This window comes from Bombus bifarius, unplaced genomic scaffold (assembly GCF_011952205.1).
Source record: "Bombus bifarius isolate JDL3187 unplaced genomic scaffold, Bbif_JDL3187 scf7180000008105, whole genome shotgun sequence".
Classification (NCBI taxonomy): domain Eukaryota; kingdom Metazoa; phylum Arthropoda; class Insecta; order Hymenoptera; family Apidae; genus Bombus; species Bombus bifarius.
In genome coordinates, this window is record NW_022884448.1 from 51,594 (window position 1) to 68,480 (window position 16,887).

Genomic DNA, 16,887 nt, shown 5'->3' on the forward strand with positions numbered 1-16,887 from the left:
CATTTCATTTGTTCAATCATTTTGTTTAAAATTATTATAACGCTCTTTGAATTCTCAAATCATTTTGTTCCGGTATTCCAAACGCCTTCGATCGTTAAATGGTACCTGTTTGTACTCACTACGTGAAATTATTGACAAATAATATGAATTTCAAAATTTTAATATAAATTCCTACTATAAACTTTGTCATAAATTTGACATCGTATTAATGAAATGTTGGAATTTAATATAACCTATATACTGCGCATATTTTATACAAATGCATACTTCGAAACAAACGGAAGCTATAGAAATTCATAGATTTTTACACGTTGTTTAACATTGCCAATGCCAAAACATCGCATTTGTAATTTACAGGAAATTCCAAAATTTATATTAAACTGGAAGACTCTCGTAGCAACTCTGCCGACCTTTTTATTCTAATAATTTCTATTCCAAAAATCGTACCAAAACCCAACTGGAAATCTGCAAACTAAAATACTCAATAAAAAAAAACCTCCCTTAAAATAACCAACTCGCAGCAGCTCTCTCAGTTCGCTTTAATCACCGACGTAAAACTTCTCGCTCAAAACGATCCTATTCATCAAGCTGACGATCCGAGCCGAAATTCCCATAAAATCAAGAGTAGTCCACTTACACGTCAAAGGACCGATAAGTAAGAGAACTAACGTAACTATACCCCCAGGAACAATTAAAAATTAATTAAATTAATAATCGAGCGACTAGTTGTACACCGGAAGACACGGTTCGTGTAACTTTACCTGGAAATTTTCCTTCTTCCTCGGTTGTCTCGGCTTATCGTTGGTACGCGTATTCACGTGTAGCTGGAATTGTTTCGCTCGTTGGTTCGTTGTTAAACGGCGGCTGGCTTGTTAAACGCAACGGCGACGAACTTTTCGTTATCACTAGGATTCCTTTTGTCCTGTGATGGAAGTTGATGGGCGATGGAGGGGCCTGCGAAACTTTCGGTTGGTGTTATAGCGCGGTAACGTAACTGTGTCTTGCTATAGAACCAACATATAGGGGACTGATAAGCGACAACGACGCATTCATACTCGTTGACCGTGTGATAGATGAGTTAAAAGTAGAAAAAGCTGGTGTAGATACAGATTTCTGGTATAGACGATCGTCGAACGATTGATCAAAAGGGAATCGTAGAGGTAGGTCGACGTAGCATTGTGGTTTTTAGTTATATCGTTGGCTTTAGTTTTACTCGTGGTCGAACTGTGAGTGTTTATGCCTTTTTGGGAAATTTAAGATTCGGAAAGCGCAGGTGAAAATGTGTAAAATGTCCAAAGTAGGGTACTTTCTATAATATTTAGTATCGATTAAGTCTACGATATTTTATTTTTTCTTGCTTATTTTTTTAGCGACGTTCATCGAAAGCGAATTTTGTGGATAGTTGGATGTAACGTTGTGTAATGTTCTATATATAGAAATAAGATGTTATTAACTAGTATCTATTAAATGCGTACGCGTGAGAAATGACAGATTATTATTTTCTGCTATCGCTATGTAAATCTTAATTTCATTTTAAAAGTGTGACACATTGATAATACATACACGAGATAAGTAGGGTAATAATTTTTCTCATCGTATATTGCCAGTATAGTCTAATCGTGTATTATTATGCGGTAATTTAACGTGACGTACTTTAGCATAATATTTAAGAAAAAGTATGATTTTACACCCACTTAGATTGCGTGACGACTCGGCATGAAACTTAAACGTGGTCTTTCTACTGATACCGAGTTTAACTTATTAAGACTTCGTAAGAAGGTATTAATTTCATTGTAAAAGTTTACCTGCGTAGGTGGAAGCAGTTAGCGACGAAGTTTCAAGTTAATATAGGTACATACATATATAATTTCTCCTTCCACTTGGAAACTTTTGCTAACAGAACTTTTCTAGTAATTTAAAGAAACGAATAAAACGTATAATTTTATAGAATATCGTTTGAGAGAAATTCAGAAATAGAATTCAAAAATGAAACTAGGGCAGGTTTACATGTATAAACAATTCAATCAATATTCGAAAAGCAACATACCAGATTTCTCCGATATTTGATTCCACATTGTACAAATATCTCAAATACGGTTTATAAATAATGCACATTCCTCCGTGCATACGCTGCACACGCTGCTCTATTGCTACCAAAACTATGAAATTCTAGACTAAAACCGGCGATATACCGAGAAAAATAAAAATTTCGTAAACAAGATACGTGTTATATGGAAAAATAAATTTTTATCAAGATAAACTTCATTCAATATTAACTATTAGTAATGTTGCATCTTACTCTCTTATGAAAGATAACTTGATAAATTGAAACATTACAAAATTTACAACAAAAGAACAAAGGGTAATAAAAAAATAATTTTGATGAGTAATAGTCAATAAAATCAAATTAATGAAAAAAAAAACGAAAGCAAGAAAATTTGATGTATCTCACGATATATGCTAACTAAATTTTATAACATAAAATGTTATAAAATACGTATGAAATTAAAGTTTAGTTTAGAAACCTTGCAACGCATCGCACTCATCTCACAATTCCAAAACGAGAGCAAAAACCACTCGATCCGCAAATTATTCAAGAAACTCAACCTGTATCGCAATTCCCCAAGAAACTTTCTTAAAAGATTCATCGACCAGGGACGGGATTCTACGAATTCTAGACGAAACAGATACAGAGTCCGTCGACTTACCTGAAAATTCCAAGAGGAATTCTTGCACCTGCGATTCATGCAGTGCCTCGGTGAAACGCGGTCTCTAGGTAGGGGTTGAAAAAGTTGAGAATTTTCTAAAGATCGGCTCTGCTTGAAACAATCTCTACGACTATGGTCACTCGTCAGTCTCACGGTTTGTGAAACTTTTGCAAGCCACGTTTGCGCAGACGCGTTCGCAAACACTCGAGCCTGGCGCTAGAATGTTTAAACGACTAGTAACGAGACTCGTGTAAAAGAACTGGCCGTTCATGGGGTTGCAAAACTTTTTTACGATCACTTTGGTCGACTCGAGTTCCGTGCACCAGTTTTGGCGAAATTTAACCGCGGCTCTGTTTCTCCAGGACTATGGTTGTAGAACTTTTTGGAAGTTGGAGAAGGAATTTTAGATAGACTTCGGTTACTTGGTCGTTTGTTAAAGAGGAGAGAAGAAAGTAAATGGGTTGGAAGTTTAATCGATAGTAGAAATAATGAGAAACTTGGGAGAAATAAGAACGATGGGAAGGATTTTAAAAAATCGTCAGAATTATGGATACCTGATTTGAGAAAGTATTACCACGGGAATACTTGAATAGCGATAAATAAGGTGAAAGTTGAGAATTATAGATATAAGTTCCATTTGATTCTTTTTATATGAGATAAGTTTTGATTGGGCTTTAGCTGTGTGCATTCTGCACTTGTATCACTTTTCAGTTTTTGTTGCGATTTTTTGTTCTATTTAGATACTTGAAGGATAAAATATAAATATTGATACAAGTATTTTTTACAACTATTGACCCAACATAAAAATTGTTATAGTTCCAGTACAATTAATTTTAGAGTATCAGTCATAGAACCTGCGACATTCTATTCTTCTTGAGGAGTAATACAAATTCAAACTCTTGGTTTGAACAGATTTTTTAATACCTTTTGTAAATATCTTAAGTATCGAGACAATAGACTTGGAAGAAATATCGAGAATCCTATTGAAGACTATGTACACTGTACACAATAAGTTTCTCAGTTCTGTTCCAAAGACGTTATACGTTTCTGACCTTAAAATGAACTGCTGTACACGGTCTTGGCTGCTTTTGTCTCGAGAGATGCTGATACTTGAAACTTACTGTCGTTTGACACTTGGCTGAATTTACATCTCACCTTATTTCGTTGTCTTGGCTTGTTTAGGCTTTAAATGGGATCTAAAACTTACTGGATTAAATACTTGAATCCATCCAGAGCCTGAATACGAGCGAAATATGTAGTGGAGTACGAGAGAGATAAGATTAGTATATATACTAACTACGCTATACTACAATATACTAACTAAATTCGCCGATGTTGTTAAAAACATTTCGTGAAAATTAATGACGTTTCGATGACTCTCAGTTTCTTAACGATATTAGCGAGATTCCGTTTTACGTAGACTTCGAAATATCTGAAAATTCTGCAATTTGAAATATCTAAAAATTCTAAAATTCTACGATTCGGAACATCTAAAATACGAAGATTCTAAAATTCTAAAATAAACTCTATCAATTATATCTTGCAGCTAATCAAACTGACAAACATCCTTAGTCGCTAAATTATTCTCCGCGAGCATCCAAGCGCGCGCAGCTGTTTGAAAACACCCGGAAACACTAAAATATCAGAGAAAAAATAGCGAAAGCTTGTTCGCGAGATGTGTCGGTGGAGACGCGTATCTACGCGCTTCGGTTGCTTGCGGCCAGTTTCAAATCCGAAAGACACAGAGATTACCTGGGGGACACGGCCGTGGGAAAGTCTTAGTAACGGCGTACAGTGAAGTGCATAAGAGGTCCCCGAGGAGGAATAGGTTTAAGAAAGAGGGTAGGAGTAGGTAGAGATTCTTGAGCCGGTGTATAGAAATTCAGCGAGCTTGCAAAACCTCTTGAGCACGCGCTCGAGAAGCGGCTCGTCTTCCTCTTGTCGTAGACGCGGGGGAAACGTACGAAAGAAAAGGCGAATTCCCTTGTACTGGAACGTCAGCAAGGGCGAACGTCGACGAATTGACTGGGGATAAAGTAAAAATGCCTCCCCCGAGTTTCTCTTGTTCGCAGCTTCCATGGAATTTTCTATTTCAAACGATTCGTGAATTTTCCAATCAACGGTGATATCACGACGCAGATATTCGCTATAATTTAGTAGTTTTTAGAGGATTAACCGGTTAATGGTTCGACAGATTGTGTATGAATTTGATTCGTTTCATTATTTTACATATATGTGCTCTTTGACTTATCATCTTTTTAATTAAAAATTTGTTTTTCTTAAAGTTATACAGATAAACGCCGGGACTAGTATGATTTATAATTTGATTCATTTGATCGATAATCGAAGAACTAAGGGGAGAAATAGTATGAATGCGTTCTTTTTTAGAGTTACATCGATAAGTATAGGGAAATTGGATTTGTTTTATTATTTTATATGTGGTCGTTTTAATTTCATTTGTTTCATTAATAATGGAAGTGGTTTTTAAAAAGGAGAAATAGCATTTGTGCGTTGTTTTCCAAAAGCTATGTACTTGGATAAAAATTTCAACGTCACGATCTGTTTTATTATTTTATGTTGTGTATCTTACGTTATATTACGTATAATGTGAATACATCGTTCCAGAGAAAATGTTTACGAAACAGAAATAATACTCTAGGATGTCAAATACGATTCTTACTTGAGCGAAGATACTGTTGTATACTGTGAAGATAAATCACTTAAATGTATGAACGTGACGCACAGAAGTTTCGATTAAGATTAAACGTGGAAAATCATCTAACGATCCCTGTAATCGACGCTGAAAAAATAAAATACAATTATGGAAAATAGCGATAGCGCATATTGCGGTACATTAGCTGTGAGATAATTTGTGGTAGAATGGGAAAAGAGGCAATAGTCTGTGATAAAGTATAAGTCGAAAGTATGGGATAAAATCTTGTTTTCTCTGACAGAATTTACGTTGCAAGAGTAATAGCTGTGACGATGTTTCAATACAAGCTGGTAAGAGAATCTTAGCGGTTCTTCATACGAATTAGTATTTTTTTACTCAAGGCGTACGGTATAAGCTGGTTTCCCATAAAAAGGTAACGGTGGATGTCTAGTTGTTACAGACTGCAGCATAGAAAGACGCCATGTTCATGATACAACGTTTCCTTTAAAGTTTTCCGAGTTTTATTTGAACCTGCTTGATTACAAAATCACGACACCTTTTCGAAAGACAACCTACATATTCTGTTTCGTTATTTTATAGATCATATTCCATACATCCTTTATATATCTACTATTATTATATTTCTAGAACATTATTATATCTTAATCTGCAATGTCATTTGAATTTTTGAGATATTGTTAGAGATATTATTAATTTTTATTTTTAAATTTCGAACGTAATTTTAATATATCTGCTTGTAATTTCTCGCAAACGGAAAACGTCTACGAAAGATCAGATCGTTTTGGGCATACGATTTTGACAAATTGTTGGGCGATGAGAAGTTCCACAATGTTAGCAGTACGAACGGAAACCATGAAAGAACGTAAAGGATTCGATTCAAGGGGTATTAGGGGAAGGACAGGTTGTGAGAAATCTCAGTTTCTGGTTTCTTAAAGCTTCAACCTTCTATTCGGCCCACACTTTTTTGTACGAATCTTCTATTCAGAAATCATTTTGTTCTCTTTTCATTGAGAATTTTTTGTCCACTAGCCTGAACTCTGAAAGACTATTAAGGTTGTTAGATTCGAAGTAACAGTATTTATCCAGAATCGCACAAAGTTAGTAACTTTGAAATGTGTATTCTACTAAATATAATGGAGATAAAAGTTACGCAGGAAAACATAAGGAAGGAAAATAATTAATTCACAGTAATGCTTCAACGTAATTGCTTAGGAATTACATACGAGCTAATAAAATGAATAATCTTAATGTTGGGAATTAAATGAAAATCATTTTCCCTTGTGTTCAAAGATTAGATGTAATTGCTCTGATAAAACTTTTTCATGTTTACTGTTTTATTAGTCCCTAATATAAAAGCTATAAATATGAAGCTGCTATTACGTTAAATGAAACGTGTTTACCATTACGGAATATTTATTTACGTATTAATTAGAACGTAACGATTCTTCATTTGTGGTGTATGTCAAATGTTGGAAGAATTCTAATAATTCTGTCACAAACCGTAATTAATCTACTTTCTGACAAACTTTTTCTCCCCAAATCGAAACCTAAGAGTCGCGATTGGGATTCTCAAAAAAATTCCACAAAATTCCCCATGGCTCCGTCGAAGTAAAAAATTAATCCACGTTCCAATAAAAATTTCACGCAGACCGAAACCTGAAAATTACAATCAAACTTCGGAAAGAATTCTTCGAAAACTCCGATGTTTCCACCACGGGAGAATAAATCCACGAAATTGTCCGAAAATTCCAAGCTCATCCAAGCCGAAAACGACACGATCAGAACGAGACCACAAGTGGAGTTCTATTCGCTCTGTTTCCATAAAGTATGTAGTAGCCAGTATCAAAACAGTTTTTCCAATAATACTGTTCCATCGTTGACGAGTTTCATAGCCGTGCAGCCATATTCCTTCGGTTCTTCGGTAAAAATCGACGAACAGGGTAAATATCCCTGGCGATCGACGACGACCGATTCAATCGTGACATTATCACAGAACCATCGAGTCGTTTATCGGCGACGCTCTCGAAATCGTAAGACGGATCAAAGGACTTATCGTTGGTGGCGATACGATGCCTCTATTCGTGCGACACTCGATTCCTTTATGACTGTCTCGGATTTTATCGGCGGGCGCCTCCCCCCGCTTTTGTTATCAGAATGCTGTGCAAACGGTTGAAATTGATAAGGCGTTAGGAGAAAGGCGGTGGATACGACATCGCGACGCCGTGCCGTTACTCTCTCGCGTTAGCGATACACGCGGTGCATGGTGAAAACAGATTAGTCACGTAATAAAATCGTGTTAGATACGTCCGAAGGATTTTAGACGACGAGACACGCGGCTTTGTAAACAGTACATAGTACGTTCTTGAACGACGACGACGAGCTGCGCACCGTTCTTCTATTTAGAATGACTTCCGTTACGCGACGGCTACACGGAAGCGGAGCTCGTTGCGTTTTGGTTTTAATTAAGATCGAGACAAGCCACTAACGATTCTTGAGAATCCAGATTCTACGAGTGAATCTTGTAATTTTTAGTGCAGGTAAACGTTTTGTGCCTTTATCGTTTTAATTGCCAGAGAAGTTGCGAAGTTGGAAGTTTCGTGGAGGTCCTTAGTAGAAAACATCTAATTACGATCGAGATCGGCCACCGAGAAGTCTTGAGAATCCGGACTCTTCACGCGAATCTTGTAATTCTTAGCGCAGGTAAATGATTTGTGCCTTTATCTTTTTAATTGAGAAAGAAATCGTGATGTTTCGTCGTGATTCTTAATCATAGGAAGCGTTGTTTAGTTTTGGTTCTAATTATGGTCGGGACAAACAAAAGAAAAAGGATTCTTAAGAATCCTATTTCTTCGTGTGATTCTTGGAATTCGCAGAATTCCTAGCGCATATGTATCATTTGTTTCTTAACTGAAATTCTTTAATTCACAATCATCGCTTTAGAACGTGAAATATAACAAAATTCTCGGATTCGTGCTTTATATTTTGATATACACGGTCTATGTTTATTGTTATTTAGAAAACGATAGAAAATATCTACAAAGTCTAATGTCTAACGGTGCTTATATTTGAGCTATACCAAAAAGATGCTACTTATTACTACTTATATTACATTCTGTAACACCCTTGCTCTACTCGAATCAAATATACACGCGAAGCGAAGTTTAGAACCCCTAAGGATGCAGTATTCTTCGGAACTCCTGCAGACAGCAACGTTAATCCTGAGAAACTTGCTTGAAAGCTGGCCAACGTTGATCGATGAAAGCCTGGTTCACGAACATTTACGGAATCCAACGCAAACACATTCTAACTGGAAAATTCGAATTCCTTTCGACAGACAGACTTCCAGCTACCAAATCGTCGCTGGGAAAAAGCTCTCGCTCTACGGAACCATCTCGATAAAACGCTAAAATTCTCTGATTGTAACATATATCAGTGGACTTTCCAATTTCGATAAAAAGACACGTCACAGGACTTCCCAATTTAAATAAAAAGCCGAGAGAAAGAAAAGATCGACCAAAAAAAGAGGAAAAAGAAGAGAGGAACATTGGCAACGAAGGGAAGTTCTGAAGGATGTAGTCCAGATCGTCGAGAACGGGTGACAATATAATAAAAAGAGAAGAAAACGGGAAGGATGGAGGCGAAGGAGGAGGCGTCCGAGTCGTGGAGGATCACCGAGGGCTGAGAAAGAGAAGGAAAAAGAGAAAGTGAGAGGATGCACAAGCACACGAGCCAACTACGTGGTCCCAGCGGCCCCGGAAGCGGACACCATGTTGCTAATAGAGGTCCTGTCAGAAGATGGAACAGCTTCCATGGCGGAGGAAGCGTTGGCGGAGGCGCGAGTAATTTTAACGACACTGTCGGAAATGGCAATCTGCCCTCTGGTATGATCACCAAGGCTCCGCAGGAGCCGTTCAGGGCCGTGCCAAAGGCTGTCCAAGCTCTCAGAAGCGAATCCGTCGATAGGAGCCATCGAGTACAGCCACCGCCACCTCCGGCTTTTCCTCGAAGGCGATTCTCCGTCTGGTGAGTTTGGAAATTTCAATCAGAAATAGGTATCTTATATGGTATATCTGTTATATTTTTTTCTATTATGATCTACTCTCTCTTTTTTCTTATTAACCTTTTATATCTCGGTAATTCTGTGATAATTACGTAATTCTGTTTATTACGTACCGAAGAACTTTTCATGATCCTCCGTATAGTGAGTTTTGGAATTTCTTAGAAGAAATCATTTATCGCTTAACCATTATTTAACTATTAAATTAAAGAACAGAAAAATGTACAAAGGTACATAGTATCTATATAAATATATATGTTCGTCGAAATAAAAACTAATTTTTTTAAAAGGTAATATTACCTTACGTTTATAAGCAAATTCGTTCAATCCATACGGAATAACAGAAATTAATCACAGTTGGTAATTAATTCTCCGAACCAGTAACCGTAAATTAACACTGATGCAACATAAATCACCTGGTCGTGCATTATTCGAACAGTAAATCCGACTCTTGTACACCCCTTCCGCCCTAGAATGGATTACCCATTATCAACTAATTTTTTCCATACAAAATATCCAATCCCACGCACAACACTACACCTAGTCATAAATCAATCTTTTATTTGATCCTTCAAACTCTACACCACTCGACTCTATCGATTACAGCAGCATCCGTTATTACGTTATCTCATTCGATATTTGGTACGTTGTTCGGTTTGTCAAGTTGATGCTAACGCAATTTCGATGTAACAGGGCAGAAACGAACGTCTGGGCGTAAATCGGCGTTTTCCTTGCGCGTTAACGGGGAATTGGTCCACGCTGACGGTGCATCTTTTATTGAAGCAACATCGTAACAAAAATTTATCCGTGGTATAAATCAGCGTAACGCGGTCGTTCGGACGGACGTACGTTACAATCTGAATATATTTCAATTAATCTCCATAAAACCGCGACAGCCAGCCTGCGTATATCCTCTATCCGATCCTTTCCTCCTCGCTGTTTCTCTTTTCCCCTCATTCGGTCTGTTTTATTTTTATTTTTCTTCATTCCCGTTCGTCGGTACGAAATATACGACTCGTGAAATTACATGGTGTCGTACGCGCTGCCAACCAGCGATACCTTGATTGAAATTTAACGACATAACTTGGGTTTCGACTATCGAAATCGCCTGGGATGGAATAAGCCGACAATTGCGAGGCTAATCTTGACAGTCGGCCGGAAACCGAAATAAACGAGCAAGGAGCAAGAACAAGAATACGGAGAACACCATGTGTGCTATGAAGTTACAGGTCTGTAAGGTGGACTGCAAAAAGGGAAAGATAGGGACAGGTGAAAAGGTGCTTGATAAATATCAAATTTATTGTTGGAGAAAGATATGACGCGGGGATGAGTGATTCTTCAAATCTCAGAAGTGTTGCACAGCTTTGAAAAGAAGTAGAGAAACGATAGATGTTTGAAAGCGTTTATGAGAGATTTCAAGGTGTTTGATTAAATAGAATCGTTATTCGCGTATGCACAATTCATAGAAGACTTTATGTTTAATTAATCAGGGAAACCAAGAAAAAGAAAATCAAATCTAAATTTAAAATCGTGATCTCTCGTTTCTTTTATTTCTATAAAATTATATTTGAAATTTCTATATTATATATATAATTAAAGTATAATTAATGATTCTTAAAATGCATTAGAGAATTTCTTAGATCTAAATATCCTTTACTCGGATGCATAAAAACCAATTACAAATATAATCTTGTAAGGAGTCTTCTACTAAATCTCTAAATTGCTACAGAAATGATTAGAAATTCTTAAAATTCATTAGAAACTAATTGTTCTTAAATGCAAGTATTAGTCAAGTGCATAAAGCGTTATTGCTATACAAATTCAAACTTTTTGGAAACAATGAATTTTTGTGTCGTCTGTTTTATAGTTTTATATTATATATTGTAAGAATTCTATAAAGAGTTCTTTTATGGAATTAAAAAATTCTATCATATTCTACTAAGGAGTTCTAAAATCTTTTCGAAGGTAACTTCCCTAAATGTCGATATTATTCGAGTGTATGAGATCCAACGGGACCAACTGTCTCACAAGGTCGTGGGAAGACCTTTTGACACATAAAAGCCAGAAAGAAGCTTTTGTCATTTCGGTTATTTCGTTGCCTACTGGTAGCAATTATACTTACTTAATAGCGTATAATGAGTCGCACAGGGAATTGATAGAGGTAACAGAGTCGACTGAAATATTTCATTAAGTCGACTAAGTTCGAGAGCCAGTCGGGTTAAGTGGAGTATGTAATGTCACCAAGTGACCAAGGAAATCCGTTCTGGCATGCGAGTGTCGGAGGTTCAAATGGCTCAGTAGTGTTTCACGAATGCAGAGACACTTTCTGAGCGAAATTGCGGACATTCTTCGAACATTATTAGGGGAAATAGAGACAGAATAATGGAAAAAGCTCGTAATAAAATATTTTAATTCTTCTTCTTAAATATTTTAATCTTCTTTCTTATGACAGCAAAAATTATTAAAATACTAGTAGCAGTAGTAAGTATAGTTTATTTACAGCCCTCTGTCTATACAAGGAATTCGGTTTACAATTATTTCCTTTATTGTCTTGCATTCTTACTTAGTCATCTACACACACATTCATCCACTAGCATACACACTCTCATTTTACCCTTGGATATCCACTGTTTATTACCTACCTAACTGCCAACTATTACATATGTCTATTATCTGTTATTGTTAAGTTAATATTTTAACTTAACTATGTGCGTGTTATAAAAAATTTAATCGTGAAAATTTCAATCAGTTCTCTATCTTACGAGAGAAAACTCATTAAGATTTAATGGCTAAGATTTAATAGCTACATTATTGTACCAGTATGAGTGGTAGATCTCACATCACACGCATACAATTTTCATTGAGAGATTTTACAGGATTTCATTCGACGATCGTAAAACATCATTGAATTTAATTTCGTTGTAAGATCGTACTGATAATAAAATCCGGTGTAACTTCCCGTTGAAAAGTAACGTAGATTTTATTTCATCGTTTTATTAGAGAGCAAATTCACGATGATTCTCTCTACCTTATTAAAACGATTTAAGCGGATCTACAAACGTACGTCCTATTTTTATCGGGCAAAATATTTTTTTAAAAACCACACTATCTGTTTCATTTAACTTTCAGTGTAACTCGAAAATAAAAGAATAAACTATCCGCTTTCAATTTTAATAAATTTGTCCTTAACGAGCCTGAACGCGCTCCAACAATATCTTCCTATTTAACATACTCCACGAGAAATATCATAAAACCTTTCTCTCCCAACACAAGAAATAAAACTGAAAGTCTATTCCACCAGAACGAAGCAGAATTAATCTCACAAAACTATAATCTCGTTCATTAGACCCAAGAGTATCGTGAATCATTTCCCATCCAACAAAACCCTCGTTTTTTACAAACCCTAAGACAAAGCGAATGCGAACGCGAAAAAAACGCTGAAAACATAAAAGAGGAACATAAAACAAGCCGAAGAAACCCAACGAAGACGTAACGTCGAAGGAACGGACAAGGCCCGTCCATAAACGAAACGACCATAATCGCTAGGATGCGTATCAGCAACGGGGTGGCGTTATAGGGTTAACTCGCGACGGGGTTGCGAGATGGAGAAGCCGGTCCGCGTGATCCACGTCGAATTCAATTTTCCGCGCTGCACGCACACGTGACGCACGTGTTATCCGATCTTATACTTGGTGCGTGGTCACACCTAAATATACAGGGTGTTCCATAGATTGACAAAGCGTAGCTGGTGTTGTACATGAATATATAAGAATAAAATATTTACATGTTCATTAAGAGAGTTTTACTCGCAGAGAATCGTCGGATGAGCAGTTTGAGGTCGACTTGATTGAAGATCACAGTATTAATATTTTTATCTAGTTTCTTTCAGTTCGCAGATCTATATCGAACCAATCCTGAATTACTTATCGATCGACTCACTACTATTCTACTATGTTCTACTATTAGTTTCATCGTTACTTCGTATTTTCTGTTATTTTGTATTTGATTATCTTCAAAGAAATTGCTCAAGATGACTATTCTGTATTTCGACGCATGCACGGGAACGTCTTATCGTTGATGTGGTTATCACATAGTCTACCACTATTCCCTGAGATTCTTTAAAATTGCTATCTTGTATTGAACGTCCATATACGCGAATTTCAAGTATCCTTGGAAATAAAAATTTAATGGATTTAAACCAGATGATGCAAGACAAGCGATAGGACCACGCTATTAGGACAACGCGAAATCATTAAATCTCGCAAATAAGATCAAAAAGAATATACGTTTCTAGGTATGTTTCTCGTTCTTTTGGAGTATCGAAATCAATTTCTCAGATATTACTCACACGTTATAGAGCATTCTGTACGTTACGCATGATGCGTTAAAGGTAGATGGATGAAACGAGGGAGGTCAAGAACCTTGGAGAACCTTCCTTCAGCCGTCAAATTCTCCAGTCGATCCTGGTTGAATCGCGTTTGATACACGTCTGTCGATATTCCCTTCATTCGTATTACCGCACCGCCAGATTTATGTTCAGCGTAGAGGTGTGTACTTGCACGTCGACGTCGATTTCTCGCATGAGTTTACATGCGCTCTGAGCCCTGTCGAGGCGTTGAAAGAGAGGGATCGGTTAAGTTGTTGAAGGAACGAGAGGCGGATGCAGTATCGAGCAAGCAATGGGGTGCGAGTAGAAAACGGATTGTTAAATTGAGTAAAACATATTGGCAATGGGAGAGTGTATTTAGGAGGCGTCAGTTCGATGAGGTTCAAGTGTAATTTGTGTTTAATTCGGTTAAGGGATGTTCTTGTACTGCTGGTTTAATTCCTTGGTTTGTAACATTCAGCTACGTTGGAACTAGAAGCTCAAATTCGGTAAAAGTAGAGTCTAACGTCATCGGTAATGGATTTCTGTTTAGGAAGCGTTAGTTGAACGAAGTTAGAGAGTAATCTGTGTCAACTACAATAACTTTCTGGATAAGGGGCGTTTCTGTTAGTTGTTTTAATCTCTTGGTTCGTAACATCGAGACACGCTCGTTGCGCGAGTTTTAGTTTGACTCCAATAAAGATAGATTGGTTTCGTGACGAAGTTTAGTTTGGTAGTTTTGACTTTTGGCATTATCAATTAGTTCTTGCAATCTGGCGTTTATTCTACGAAATTCTTGAACAGAGATATATTAAAATTCCTTAATACGAAAACAAAGAAATATCCAGTGGCTTGTTACAAGTTTTACGTTGGCTTCAAGATACCGCGATATGTTTTTCGATCTTACAAGCTCGTATCAAGTTTGAGATTATAATATTGCCGAAACTAACTGTAAAAGAATATATAATAATTCGTGTGTTGCATTATTATGCAAACAAACGTCGTCCTGTATTTGATGCCTTTGAATTTCTATGTTTCTACGAAACAACAAATTTGTATCTCCTAACCTAGATAATAGCAATACCAAATATACTACAACATTATAACGAAATAACTGTATTGTACTATAATACCTTCCAGCTTTGGTATCTCCTTTGCATCTGTTCTGATAAATATTAATGTATTATTTGCGTGTGTTCTATCGCATTATGGTATTTAGTGTAAATATCTATATTCTTAACAGCAATATTGACAGAATATCGAATTTATACTGTTGAAAATTAATCAGGATTCTAATTAATCGGGACCCACGGTGGTTATCGATGTATGTAATTAAGGTAGAGGTTTCATACAGCTAGATTATATCAGAAGGATCACTTACGTAATAGTTAAATAAGATTCTAAATACGATTTATCTAGAAGATTAACTCTCATATATCGTACCTATTTGTATTTATCTGATTCGCGGTAAGTGTTATCTAATTAGAATCGAAGTAACTTTAGATTACAATATTTTAACAATTTCTCTCCTATTTGTTTCATCGGCCATTTTTCATATTTCTAATTCCATTTTTGAGTATGCTCTTTTGTCTAGAAGCAATTGAAAAGTACAACAGATTGAGTAGGCGACTAGCAGAATTTCTAACATAAAACTAATAAAATGGTTCAAACGATTCGCTATTTCAAACCGGTTTCCTTTAGAATCCTTTATTAATACGTCGAAATATTTACTAAAATTACTACCACGAAAACAGTATGCCTATATTTAGGAACCATTTCTAGGGAAAGGAATCACCTTTTTAGGTAACAGAAGAACTACTCAAACTCAAAGGATATATTACACGAGACAAGTTTCGGAACAATGTCGTTAAAGATGAAGATGCCGATGCTTTTTCTTCTTCGAGGCTCTCAAAGAAGAATTCTTCGATTCCAATATCTTACTACTGTTAGAAAAAGGCACGCGGTCGTTCTGTCCTATTTTCATCGGGATTAAACGTGAAGCAACGCGAAGAGATTTCTTCCTAAGCACGAGCTTTTCCAACGAGTCGTTGCATGTTCGTCGTACATTAATTACCTTAATTGGAGGCTAGATCCTACGGTAGCTGTGTACCTCGCAGAAATCATAATTTATTAAGGTAAATGGACTAGCATAGATAGAGACGATACAGCGAGACTTGGGCTGCCGACTAATTCTCTTGGATGATAATTTCAATCCTGAATTTAGGTTTTAACCCTCGCGAGGGAAATATATATCGATTTCGATGAAATTTTGTTGGTTAATGGCTATTAGCAAGTAGTAACAGAGTAGAGAAATACGTTGTTGTGGATTAGGGTTTATTTTGTGTTAGCTATCCTTCTTCTAGGTATCGCGGAGTAATTTATAAAAAGAAGATTATATTTTTTGATAGAAATTAAATATTTTAGTTTCTAAAAACGCTTTCCAATACGTTTGTTATGTTAACACATAGAAGTGCCTGTGTTAGTTGTAAAATAGAAATAACAACGACTTCTTATTAGTAAAACGTTTCATCTACAAATTAAAATGATCGTTACAAGAGAAGTTAATATTATGCCTCTACCGGAAATTCCTTTATCCATCCACGTTGATCTGTTAATTCTCATGCCAGATACTTTACTATATTTATATCTTACTTTTCTACCAAAACGATTCGTGCTAAACCAAGCTACGTTAAACTAAATTAAGTCAGGCAGCTCTCATTCGAAAAGGTAGCTCGATAAAGGTCTACAAATCTGTATTTATACAATATCCCCACGTGTGAATGGGATTACCGAAATAGCATCGGAAAATTGCTGCCAATATTTCGAGAACACCTTGTATTTCGAGCAATCTCTATATCATACATATACTTATACACGCGTACACATATACGCACGTATATGTACATACAGAAATATATATATCTCTGTATAGAATAATACACGTTCCAAGTACAAAGGGAAAATTATGCCAGAAGCCGAGTTCACGAGTATCTGTATTGTTCGACCCTCGATTCTCGCGTAGCCACGGGAGATTTTTCTAGAATTGTCTGCAGCAAAGGTACAGTGGCTATCAAAAATATTT

At 36.4% G+C, this 16,887-nt stretch overlaps 1 protein-coding gene across 6 annotated transcripts in view; it reads left to right on the plus strand.

Moving 5' to 3' along the window:
* Positions 1-16,887, plus strand: part of LOC117208452 (rap guanine nucleotide exchange factor 2-like) — a 125,254-nt gene that overhangs the window by 39,850 nt on the left and 68,517 nt on the right. For all 6 annotated transcript variants that reach the window (XM_033449640.1, XM_033449645.1, XM_033449647.1 and 3 more), the window contains exon 2: positions 8,717-9,405. In XM_033449640.1, coding sequence (XP_033305531.1) covers positions 9,095-9,405 — 311 coding nt within the window. In that variant the 5' untranslated portion in view covers positions 8,717-9,094. The remainder of the gene's footprint in view (positions 1-8,716; positions 9,406-16,887) is intronic.